Source organism: Oryx dammah, unplaced genomic scaffold (genome assembly GCF_014754425.2).
Source record: "Oryx dammah isolate SB20612 unplaced genomic scaffold, SCBI_Odam_1.1 HiC_scaffold_18, whole genome shotgun sequence".
NCBI lineage: Eukaryota > Metazoa > Chordata > Mammalia > Artiodactyla > Bovidae > Oryx > Oryx dammah.
Genome location: NW_024070202.1, coordinates 99,438,218 through 99,451,337, shown reverse-complemented (window position 1 = coordinate 99,451,337; position 13,120 = coordinate 99,438,218). Strand labels below are relative to the sequence as shown.

The following is a 13,120-nucleotide window of genomic DNA, read 5'->3' as shown; positions in this document are numbered from 1 at the left end:
AACCAGACTAGACATCTAAAATTTACTATAAATAGTGGTTCTCAACCTGGGTGGTACTGCCACTCTAAAAGGCCCGTAGAATTATATGAGAGCATTTTGAGTCTTCAGGACCAGGGACTGCTACTCAAAGACAGTGGCAGGGGACCAGTGATGCTAAAAGTCCTGCAATTTGAGGACTAAAATGAAGATATGTCCCACCCAAAATGCCAGAAGAATCCCTGTTTCAAAATACCAAAACCCAATAATATTCTTCAACTAGCTAGTGCAGTGATTTCCAGCATAAAATACACAAGGGGAGGAATGTCTATAAAGAGAAAGAAAAATAACAGATTCTCCAATTATAGCTATTCAGTGAATAGAAAGAGAACTAGACTGAAAGAGGAAAACATCTACAACACTCAGCTGCTGCTGCTGCTGCTACGGGGTCGCACAGAGTCGGACATGACTGAACCGACTTAGCAGCAGCAGCAGCAGCAGCAAAACGCTCTACAGGGTATCAAATGAAGTGACACAACTGTGGGTCACCAAACAGCCACAGAGGCTTCCCTGGTAGCTCAGTGGTGATGAATCTGACTGCCAATGCAGGAGACACAGGTTCCACCCCTGTGTAGTGGGAGATCCCCTGGAGAAAGAAATGGCAACTCACTCCAGTATTCTTTCCTGGGAAATCCTATGTACAGAGGAGTCAGGCATGCTACAGTCCACAGGGTCACAAAGACTTGGACATGAGTTAGCAACTAAACAGCAGCAAAGAACAACAACAAAACCACAGAAGCAGACAACTCACAGCAGTGAAATCAAAATCGCAGAGGCTCACTCAGCACAGAGGCCACTGAGGAGGAGTGAAACAAAGGATGCAAAAAACAAACAGAAGGTGCACCTACAAACCTATCAGCCCTTTAACATGCTTGTGGAAGCGCATTAAATGGTCTCATTAGGCCATACAGTTACACACTATAATAAAGAGTATAATCGCACACTACAGTATACATATTAAGAGTATCCCTGGGAATGGTATCATCGCCAAACACAAATCACAGCCCAGTACATGGGTAGGCTTTCATCCATCATATACAAATATACTTACTCTCAGAATCTTCCCACATACAAGAATAAGATGTATTCTGGATGTACCAAAAAAATAACAAGAAAAGTGATAACAAAATCAGTTACCTGGTCATGTGTGAAATCTCCAACCAATTTTATCTGAATATTGGAATTGCAAGAGATACAGCAGAGGATCTTGGCACTTTCAAAAGCCAATTCTGGATTAGTATTGCCGTGATACAGGTATCTTTAAAACAAGAAAACATTTGAGAAACAATGTGATGAAATTTTTGCTTCTTACTATATACATACTCAATACAGAACATTCACAACCAGGGCTCTCCTACCCATACTGCACTTTTGGTAAGTTAGACAAGGGTTTCCCCCTCTATCAGTAACTAGATGTAACCTGTTATGGGGGCTTCACCGGTGGCTCAGTGGTAAAGAATCTGCCTGCAATGCAGGAGACACAGGAGACCTGGGTTCAATCCCTGGGTTGGGAAGAACCCCTGGAAGAGGGCATGGCAGCCCACTCCAGTATTCTTGCCTGGAGAATCCCATGGACAGAGGAGCCTCGCAGGCTACAGTTCAGAGTCGCAAAGGGTCAGACACGACTGAAGTGACTGAGCAACCTTGTTATGGGTTGAATCGTGTTTCCCCAAAATTCACACGTTGATAGCCAAACCCAAAATGATCTTATTTGGAAACAGAGTCTTTGAAGATATAATTAACCAAGTAAAGATGAGACCATTGAGGAGAGCCCTAATTCAATGACTGAAAGCCTTATAAAAAAGGGAAAAGTAGACACAGCCTCACACACAGGGAGAATGCCATGATGTAAAGCTGAAGGCAGAGACTGGGATGATGTGCCCACCATTTACAGAACACTGCATTGCCAGCAAACGACCAGAGGCTCAAACACACACAGTGAAAAGTTTGCTCCCCGGCCCTATATTCCCCAAACATTCAACTTCCCTACAGGAGACAATATTAAGATGTCATTTTATACTTTGAAATATTTAGGGCACAAAATAAATTAGAAGAAAAAAGAAATTACAAGGTTCAGAGTCATTAAAATCAGAGACACAAAAGAAGACAATAATAAAATGAGACCAAAAAAATGCTTACGTGATGCCTTACGGATCTGATCAGATTTGGACATCAAAGTTAGAATGCCATCTGATTCACGTCACCATTTCTCTACCTACACACGGAACTCACCTGGCGATGTTCACCACGTTATCCGCCTTCTTGGTTCTGGGATTGATTCCTTGCAATAGCTGTTCTAAAGGAGAGACGATCAGAGCCAGCTGACTCTCTCTTAGCAGATCCATGAAGAGGTTTTCCTTCTGCAGAGTAAGATTGAGAAGTGCAAGGCAGTGCTGCACTGCTTTCTCCAGGTGCTTCTTCCCTACAGAGCAAAATCAAAGTTAGGGAGTTGTACATGAATCTTAGAAACTCAGAATCAATTCTCAGGAAAACAAGAAAAAGGGTAAGTTCCAGATTCAAAAAGTCCTCAAGGTTTCAAACCTTTAGCAGTTAACTTCATAGAACTGCTCACTCAGACAAGTCACTGTAACTTTTGTGACTCAGATTAGTTTAATGCAATGGTTTCTCAGTAATTTTTCCTGCATTCTTTCCTTAATTATTTAGAGCAGAGTTCTCAGATGGGAGTGAGTCTCGCCCCAGAGGACATCTGGCAATATCTGGAGACTTTTGATTGTCACAGCAAGGGATGTAGTATAGGCATCTAGTGGGTAGAGGTCTACAACACACAGGACAGCCTCCACGTTAAAGAATTATTCTGCCAAAAATGCCAGTGGTGCTGAGGCTGAGAAGCTGATTTAGAATAATACATAACCACCATGGAAAATATGGACAATAAAGAGGCAAAAAATATAAACAAGGGCTACATATAGCGCCACCTCTCAACTTACAACTCATGGGCTCTGGAGCCAAATCACCTAAGCTCAAATCATAGCCTTGACCCTGGAGAAAGATGTGAAACCCCTTCATGCATCAATTTCCTTATTCATTAAATGGAAATAATATCATCTACCACACAGGCCTTTCATACAGGTTAAATATATTAATACATGTAATGAGCTTTTAAAATTGCCAAGTGCATAGTAAGCACTTAATAAATAAATAATAACTTACAGTAATAGTAAATGAAATTTATTGAACATCATATACCACGCCTATAGTAAATGCTTTTACAAATACAATGGAGAAAACAAAACAAAAAGTACTTGAAATTTAGAGATGTTACAGTTGTAGGAGAGAACTATGATTACCTATCAAAGACCCTGCAATAAGACAGTTATAATGAGAGTCTGCTCTCACTTTTAATTTACTTTCATGGTATGACTCACTAAAACAACACTGTAGATACAGAGAAAATCTTATGGTGAAAAGAAGTTCAGAGGTCATCTACTTCAAAGCTTCAATTTACACACGACAAAAACAGCAAAACTGTTTTCAAGCTATGAAGACATTCAGGTACATACCAGGGAAAGGAGCATAGGTATCAAGCTGTTTAACACCTTCCTCCAGTAAACTAAGGGCAAGCTCCAACATCGGTGACTCATTCAGAAGGTGATACATCAGACTAAATCCTGGCGGCTTATAGGCTATTATTTCTTCTCCTAAATAGAACATAACATAGTCCAAGAGATGGTGAATTAGTATTTTTGTCACACCCTTTTTTATGATACATGAGATTTGTAAATTAAATAGTATCTAAACAAAAGAAGCAAGCTTCAATTTAGAGACAGTAACACAAACTATATACAATGGTTATTTCCAAAAGGGCTGATCTGCACATAGTGGTTGGTTCACATGGTACACTGATATGTAACTCATTAATCTGTAGGCAATGTCCTTACTCTTACATTCAGTGAAATTTTACTTTATTTTCTCTTGCTTAGAACAATCAAAATGACTAAAACAATGTAACAAAACATATAAAATTATAATTTAGTTTATAACCAGAAGTAATTTACATCTTATGTATAATAATTTATAAATTATAAACAGGTTTATAAACAGCTGACACTTTGTTTGAAAGTGACAGAATTAAATTACCTTGTAGTTCCACAAACTGATCCACAAAATCTTCAAGCTGAGGTTCATAATCTCTGAGCAATTTATAAAACACCTCCAAAACAACCTCAGCAACTTCCCACTACAGAAAGACATAAATATTTCAATAACAATAATCGTTCAAGGTGACAGACTGGGTAAGTTTTTCATCTCTCTTTCTTCCAGAAAATGTGTGAAGCCCCTTTTCTACTTTGTTTATTTGAAGCAATACAGAAAGCCCAATTCATTCGGCTTTGTTTTGCTAAAGGACAGTGGACTGGCTAGTTTTTCAAGGTAAAACAGGTATAAAAGAATTAGTAAAAGAAACATTTCTAAAAAAGAAACATTTCTACAGCAGATATTTGAGCTTTGTTAACAAATCTAAAGCACCCAATATCTATCCATACAGGATTCCATTTATAAATTAAAATTTATAAATAAATTTAGTTCATAAATCTAGTTCAACTTATAATGAAAACCATCACATTTGAACACTTCTCCAAAAGTATCAAACATTCAGTTTCTCTAAGGATCTCAGCTGGGCAAGATCTGAGAAAACATCTCATCAACTCTTATTCTGCAGGTGAAGCAAGTGAAGCTCAGAGCACTGAATGATTCCCCAAGACCATAAGGCTTGGCAGCCAACGTGCTGGAGGCCCAGCCCCACACTTCTAATTCCCAGAGCAGTGCTCATGGCTCTAGCCAATGTTAAGAATCACTGGTAGGCTTCCTCCAAATGACCTCACCTTCACCTCTTTGTTTAAAATGCTTTTAAAAGCTATGTAACACCAAGGAAAAATATTTATGCCAAAGGGAAAATATACTGTACGGACATAACTGTACAGACAGTAAAATTAAACTGTTTAAAAATATCTACTACATAAAATTTTAATAAGGCTGAGTCTAGTGACTGTAGGTGATGGTTTTTAAAAATTATTACTTTAGTCATTATTTCCACTGAATATAATTTTATCAAAGCTGATCTTTAAAACTAGGACTACGACAATCTTAATTTTATTTTCTTTAATTACTCATTTTTCTCTATTTTCTATATTTTTCAAAATCATTTATTTAAATAAAAAAATGTTTATCACCACATGATAATGGACTTTAGGATTACTAAATATATATGCTGCCTCAAACACTGTTTATATTTATTTATGTTAAACCAAAGCACTGTTTTTGTGACAAGCTAGTGTTCTAAAATACAACGATATAAATTAAACCTAAAAAAGACTTGATAGTGAAATAAATTCACAAAATTGAGGGAAATTTTCTTAGGGTAATATGTTAGGAAATCATTGGTAGCTGGAAGAGCAGCAGTGCTAGAAATATAAAAATGCATGGGTGAAAAACAATAAGCACAGAAAAAGAGTAGCTGACTAAAGCTCTAAACCCTTAGGTCATACTGACCTTTTTAAGAAAAAGCAAGTAAGATATTTAAAAGAAATGCCAAAAAAGTATCAGAACATTTTGTTGAAGAGACTGAAATTGTTAGCATCCATTATCCATCTGAAATGACTTTTGTTAATAAGGCATGACTGCTATTAATGCTTTCATCCAATAAGGTAATACTAGGCCTTTAGTAAAACATACACCTCTGTTGGTATTGATTTTTAACCACATGAGAAGCAAAACTTATAGAGCAACTGACAAAAAATAAACTTCAGCTATCTGGGACTAAATATTAGAAACAAACTATGTCCAATAATATGGCAATGAAAAATAAGCTATGTGAGTGAGACACAAGTAATGATTATGCAGTTATTAAAAAGACTCTTCTCAAAGAATCTTTAATAGCATGAAAAAAATCCTCATAATACTATGTGTAGTGGTCAAAAAGGGATATAAGCTAATGTCACTCATTACCTCAATTTAAGTAGATATGCAAAGGAAAAAGAATAAACGCAGTTATCCCTTCCTTCGGTAACAAGATTATGGTTGATGTAATTTCTTCACATACTTTTCTGTATTTTCCTAATTTCCCAAAGTAGCATGAACTAAATTATTTTATAATCATTAATACAACAAATAAACCCAACAGGTTCAAAAACAGCAAACTATAAAAATAAACTAGAAATGTCCCTATAAGGTATTCTGTCCGCAAGGGTATTCTGTGAACCAATAAACAGTATTATAGACTAAAGTGAATTACGTCAGAACCTGAAAGGGTCTCTTACATAGCTTAGTGGTTATGAGCTTGGATCTGGAATCAGAGTCCTAGGTTCAAATCCTGGTCCTGGACCTTAGGCAAGTTCCTTAACTTTGCTAAGCCTCCATCTGTAAAATGGGAATATTAATAGTACCTGCCTCACAGTAATATTATAATTACATAAGATGACATATACAAAAGCCCAGTTGTGAGTGTACTACAACCAGAGCAAATATGAGCATAAACGTCAGTGTTCCCTCGGCCTCTCTCCAAGGCTTATATATCTCATGAACCACAAAATGCCTTCCCACTAAGCCAAGATTCCACAACCCAGAAGTGCTACTTACTAACCAATACTAATTGGTGTGCAAATTAAACTTATTTCAATCCCTAACCTAAATCATCCCAATAAAGGAGAGTGTGTTTCCAACTGCCAAAGGTATATCATTTTTGGTTCAATTTTGGTCAAAATTTGTTCAATTAAGGATTTAATGACTATGACTTCATATCAGTTAAACTGGTGGTGACAGTTGGTGGTTCAGTAAAGTCATGTCCTACTCTTGTGACCCCATGGACTATAGCCCACCAGGCTCCTCTGTCGATGGGATTCTCCAGGCAAGAATACTGGAGTGGGTTGCCATTTCCTTCTCCAGGAGATCTTCCCAACCCAAGAACCAAGCCTGGGTGTCCTGCACTGCAGGCAGATTCTTTACTGACTGAGCTATGAGGGATGCACACTTTTTTTTTTTTGGTATAACCAGACTCAAATCTGAAAATTAAATGAGGAAACTGGGAAAAAGTTGAGAGAAAAACTAAGAACAGAAATTTAGAAAACAAAGACTTCTGAGGATAAACAAAAGAAATCAAACTTACGTGGCAAAGGTACATATCCTGCTTTGAGCACCAGATGTGTTCTTGAAAATGCATATTAACCCTCATTTCTTAAACTGTACTATATTTTATAAAGCAAATAGTAACACTCTCCCCTCTTTGAGACCATGATTAAAGCATCATCATACATAAAGCCAGCAGTGTGCTTCTCTGTTATAAATCAATTAAATTACTGATCACTACTTTGGTTTTAATGCTTGAATGTATTTTTTAATACATTTAAACCAAACAGACCATGAATATGTCAGTATAAGACTATAAATTTTACTTTCAAAAGCTAAAATGAATTTATAGCATCTCATACCTCTAATAAAAGAAAAAGAAGCAATAAAATAAATAAGGAAACAAAAGTTTTTCTCTGAACATAACCTTTTCAGCTGCTCTCCGGTAAGCCCTTGTACGGAATCGGAGAAACACGGAATCTCGCAGGAACTGCAAATAAGGGTCAAAACCAGGGGGCCGCAGCCCAGCACCCAAATTAGAAGGAAAGGAGCTCTCCACCAGGATACTAATTAACTGGCAAAAGGCGCGAGTCAAAGGGTATTCTTCACACCGGGATTCTATTTCATTTAGTTCCACCTTCCAAAGAAAAATGAAGGAAATTCAGTAACATAAAACCACTAGCTTTAAAGTGCAAAACATTTTTCAGACTTTAACTCATTATTACTAGTATAATATTACACTCAAAGACCCACAAAGACATTACAATTTTTTTATTTAGAGGTAAAGATACAAAAGTTAAAAACAGATATCTTAAATGTTTCTTTTAAAAAACGAGGAATGGGCTTAGAGAGAAAATTCACACTTCACAGTTGACCCAAGTAGCCAAATTAAATTGAGTTCAAACCAAACTTTCAGTCTTGATGGCTGCCACTAACATACTTTTCCAGCTCTGAAACCAAAAGTGTTTTGATCTCTTTCATAAAGTTTCATCTGCATTTCAACACAGAAAACCCTCAAATGAAAACACATCAAATTTGAAAACTACAGAAACATAATACGGTAAGAATATATTTTTCTTAGTCTTTTAATCATGTGAATGCATGACTACAGAATTTAAACTAAAAGGAAACTTTTACCTCAATACCAATAGCTTGCCTCTGGCTTGGAACCCGAACGGTCTGCAGTATCTTAAAACAAGAAGAAAAACGTGATGTTAGGAGCATTCCTCATTGATCAATGAAAATCAGTGGCTTTCAATAATATAATAGTCACATACATCACCCACCACATCTGTACTTCTTATAGTGTCAATCAGAAATGACAACTGAGAACTCTCCAATGAACTTTCATGAGCAACTATGTCCATATTCAGGGAGAACTTCCAGTTACCTGGGCTTCAGAGAACTGGTAATTTCTTAAGTGCACACAAGATGTGTTTTCAACAAATTTATTCTCAGATATTTTAGGAATAAACCTTAAAAGGATTTATGGGATGAAATCTCACCAATGTTCAAGACACTAGTCTTTTTTACAACCAGCCCTACTGTTGGCACCAAAAAACAAAGAAGTAAATTTGCTAAGAACAGGTCTCTTATGTGAATAGAAGTTTTGGGTTAAGAAGTTCTGTCCTGACCTTGCTGGAGGCATAAACAGTCTTGTATATAATAATTATACTTACTGTCAATACTTTATCTTTTGCAAATTACACTATTAGGTGTAATCCTCTTTAAGGAAAAAAAAAAAGCCTTATCTAAGATAATCACACATATCTCAGGAATAAAGAAGCACTAAGCACTTAGGACTGACAGAATGTGGTCCACTGGGGAAGGGAATGGAAAACCACTTGAGAAGCCCATGAACAGTACGAAAAGGCAAAAATATAGGACACTGAAAGAAGAACTCTCCAGGTCAGCAGGTGCCCAGTATGCTACAGGACATCAGTGGAGAACTAACTCCAGAAAGAATGAAGAGACGGAGCCAAAGCAACACCACTACCCAGTTGTGGATGTGACTCGTGATGGAAGCAAGGTCTGATGCTGTAAAGAGAAATACTGCATAGCAACCTGGAATGTTAGGTTCATGAATCAAGGCAAACGGTCAAACAGGAGATGGCAAGAGTGAAAGTCGACACTTTAGGAATCAGTGAACTAAGATGGACTGGAATGGGTGAATTTAACTCAGATGACATTATACCTACTGCTGTGGGCAAGAATCCCTTAGGAAAAATGGAGTAGCCATCACAGTCAACAACAGAGTTCAAAATGTAGTCCTTGGATACAATCTCAAAAACGACAGAATGATCTCTATTTGTTTCTAAGGCAAACCATTCACTATCACAGTAATCCATATCTATGCCCCAACTAGTAATGCTGAAGAAGATGAAGTTGAACAATTCTATGAAGACCTGCAAGATTTTCTAGAACTAACACCCAAAAAAGACATCCTTTTAATTATAGGGGACTGGAATGCAAAAGTAGGAAACACCTGGAGTAACAGGCAAATTTGATCTTGGAGTACAGAATGAAGCAGGGCAAAGGCTAATAGAGTTTTGCCAGGAGAACGCACTGGTCATAGCAAACACCCTCTTCCAACAACACAAGAGAAGACTCTACTACACATGGACATCACCAGATGGTCAACACCTAAATCAGATTGATTATATTCTTCACAGCCAGAGATGGAGAAGCTCTATAGAGTCAGCAAAAACAAGACTGGGAGCTGACTGTGGCTCAGATCATGAACTCCTTATTGCCAAATTCAGACTTAAATTAAAGAAAGTAGGGAAAACCACTAGACCATTCAGCTATGACCTAAATCAAATCCCTTGCAATTATACAGTGGAAATGAGAAGTAGATTCAAGGGACTAGATCTGATAGACAGAGTGCCTGAAGAACTATGGATGGAGGTTCGTGACACTGTACAGGAGACTGGAATCAAGACCATCCCTGAGAAAAAGAAATGCAAAAAACCAAAATGGCTGTCTGAGGAGGCCCTACAAATAGCTGTGAAAAGAAGTGAAAAGCAAAGGAGAAAAGGAAAGATATACCCATTTGAATGCAGAGTTCCAAAGAATAGCAAGGAGAGATAAGAAAGCCTTCCTCAGTGATCAGAGCAAATAGAGGAAAAGAACAGAATGGGAAAGACTAGAGATCTCTTCAAGAAAATTAGAGATACCAAGGGAACATTTCATGTAATGATGGGCTCAATAAAGGACAGAAATGGTATGGACCTAACAGAAGCAGAAGGTATTAAGAAGAGGTGGCAAGAATACACAGAACTATACAAAAAAGATCTTCACAACCCAGATAATCACGATCGTGTGATCACTCACCTAGAGCTAGACATCCTGGAATGTGAAGTCAAGCGGGCCTTAGAAAGCATCACTACAAACAAAGCTGGTGGAGGTGATGGAATTCCAGGTGAGCTATTTCAAATCCTGAAAGATGATGCTGTGAAAGTGCTGCACTCAAGATGCCAGCAAATTTGGAAAACTCAGCAGTGGCCACAGGACTGGAAAAGGTCAGTTTTCATTCCAATCCCAAAGAAAGGCAATGCCAAAGAATGTTCATACTACCACACAATTGCACTCATCTCACACGCTAGTAAAGTAATGCTCAAAATTCTGCAAGCCAGGCTTCAGCAATATGTGAACCATGAACTTCCAGATGTTCAAGCTGGTTTTAGGAAAGGCAGAGGAACCAGAGATCAAATTGCCAACATCTGCTAGATCATCAAAAAAGCAAGAGAGTTCCAGAAAAACATCTATTTCTGCTTTCTTGACTATGCCAAAGCCTTTGACTGTGTGGATCACAATAAACTGTGGAAAATTCTGAAAGAGATGGGAATACCAGACCACCTAACCTGCCTCTTGAGAAATCTGTATGCAGGTCAGGAAGCAACAGTTAGAACTGGACATGGAACAACAGACTGGCTCCAAATCGGGAAAGGAGTAGGTCAATGCTGTATATTGTCACCCTGCTTATTTAACTTATATGCAGAGTACATCATGAGAAACGCTGGGCTGGAAGAAGCACAAGCTGGAATCAAGACTGCTGGGAGAAATATTAATAACCTCAGATATGCAGATGATACCACCCTTACGGCAGAAAGCGAAGAAGAACTAAAGAGCCTCTTGATGAAAGTGAAAGAGGAGAGCGAAAAAGTTGGCTTAAAGCTCAACATTCAGAAAACAAAGATCATGGCATCTAGTGCCATCATGTCATGGCAAACAGATGGGGAAACAGTGGTTGACTTTATTTTGGGGGGCTCCAAAATCACTGTAGATGGTAACTGCAGCCATGAAATTAAAAGACGCTTACTCCTTGGAAGAAAGGTTAAGACCAACCTAGATAGCATATTAAAAAGCAGAGACATTACTTTGCCAACAAATGTCTTTTTAGGCAAGGCTGTGGTTTTTCCAAAAGTCATGTATGGATGTGAGAGTTGGACTATAAAGAAAGCTGAGCGCCAACGAATTGATGCTTTTGAAATGTGGTGTTGGAGATTCTTGAGAGTCCCTTGGACTGCAAGGAGATCCAACTAGTCCATCCTAAAGGAAATTAGTCCTGAATATTCATTGGAAGGACTGATGTTGAAGCTGAAACTCCAATACAGTGGCCACCTGATGCAAAGAAGTGATTCACTGGAAAAGACCCTGATGCTGGGAAAGATTGAAGGTGGGAAGAGAAGGGGACAACAGAGAATGAGATGGTTGGATGGCATCACTGACTCGATGGACATGAGTTTGAGTAAACTCTAGGAGTTGGTGATGGACAGGGAGGCCTGGCATGCTATAGTCCATGAGGTCACAAAGAGTCGGACACAACTGAATGACTGAGCTGAACTGAAGCACTTAGGACAATAATAAGTACTCACATGCTTCTGAATAAAAAAAATGAAGTATCAATACTAAAAGAAAAGTGGCCCAGCTTCCCAGCACATATCAACTTTCTTCATTTTCATTTTTATAAAGTATTTTAACATCTTCAAGACACATATGTTAGAAATCGACTCGAATACTGCTTAACAGTAGCTTCTTCCAATGTGTCAGAATCACAGTCTCCCTTATCTCATATTACTTTGAAGACCAATGCATGTTCTACCTAACCATTTTCCTAGAAATCTCTCTATAGAACACATTCTTATTTTCCTTTGTTACTCCATCATTTATAGAATAAGTCCATCTTGACATAAAAATTCCAATAGGGCTTATATCTAAAGAAATAAGAATTGATAAGACATTTTACTCGACTGTTACAAGACAGAAAGGGTCACAGAAGGAAGCAGTTAAAAAGAAAACTAGGCATCCTCCACATTTAATGAGTACAGATGACTTCTGAAGGTTTATCGCAGGCTAGTACCCAAAGACAGACTTGAGGAATTCTGTCCATTTATTAATCTTACACACACTGAATAACAAAGTCTTAAGAAAAAAGCAATCTCTAGTAACCCGGTGAAACTGTCAACTGATCCAAGAGAAAAATCCAAGCCTGTTAGTTTCTGAAGTTATGCTTAGTACCAAAATCATAACTTTCTATTCAGGAAGTTCACGGTATACTTTAAGTTTCAAATAGATGCACTTGCTTGTTCAAGTATCAAAACTCACTTCCAAACTATAGTAATGTAAGTAAGAGAGCACACAATACTACCTGAGTGTATTCTAACGACTGCCAGAGAGAAGCAGCAATTTCAGGAGATTTTCCGAATGCCGCAAGCGTCTTCAGTAGTTCGGCCTTTAGTACGGGAGGGATGCTGCACTGCAGGAGTCCCAGAATCACCACCACGGGCGTCCACTGAGGGTGCTCGCAGAGGGCCAAACGCGCATTCTCACTCTGAATTGAATACAAAAAGAGCAAGACAGGCTTCACATGTCTAAAAGCTAAGGAAAACGACCAGTAAAATCATCTAAATTGCTAACACTTACCCTGAGTATTCACAGGCTCAATTAACACATACTAAAACAGAGCAAATGCCTGAACTCTACCAGCAGATCAAATCAGATC

At 38.0% G+C, this 13,120-nt stretch overlaps 1 protein-coding gene across 1 annotated transcript in view; it reads right to left on the bottom strand.

The window, feature by feature from the left end:
* The window catches only part of NUP205 (nucleoporin 205), an 84,236-nt gene that overhangs the window by 44,794 nt on the left and 26,322 nt on the right, over positions 1-13,120 (bottom strand). Inside the window, exons 13-19 of the mRNA XM_040259948.1 lie at positions 12,767-12,949; positions 8,254-8,304; positions 7,544-7,753; positions 4,135-4,234; positions 3,558-3,695; positions 2,269-2,458; positions 1,174-1,294 (exon numbers count right to left, since the gene is read on the bottom strand). Of these exons, the coding sequence (XP_040115882.1) occupies positions 1,174-1,294; positions 2,269-2,458; positions 3,558-3,695; positions 4,135-4,234; positions 7,544-7,753; positions 8,254-8,304; positions 12,767-12,949 (993 nt within the window). The remainder of the gene's footprint in view (positions 1-1,173; positions 1,295-2,268; positions 2,459-3,557; positions 3,696-4,134; positions 4,235-7,543; positions 7,754-8,253; positions 8,305-12,766; positions 12,950-13,120) is intronic.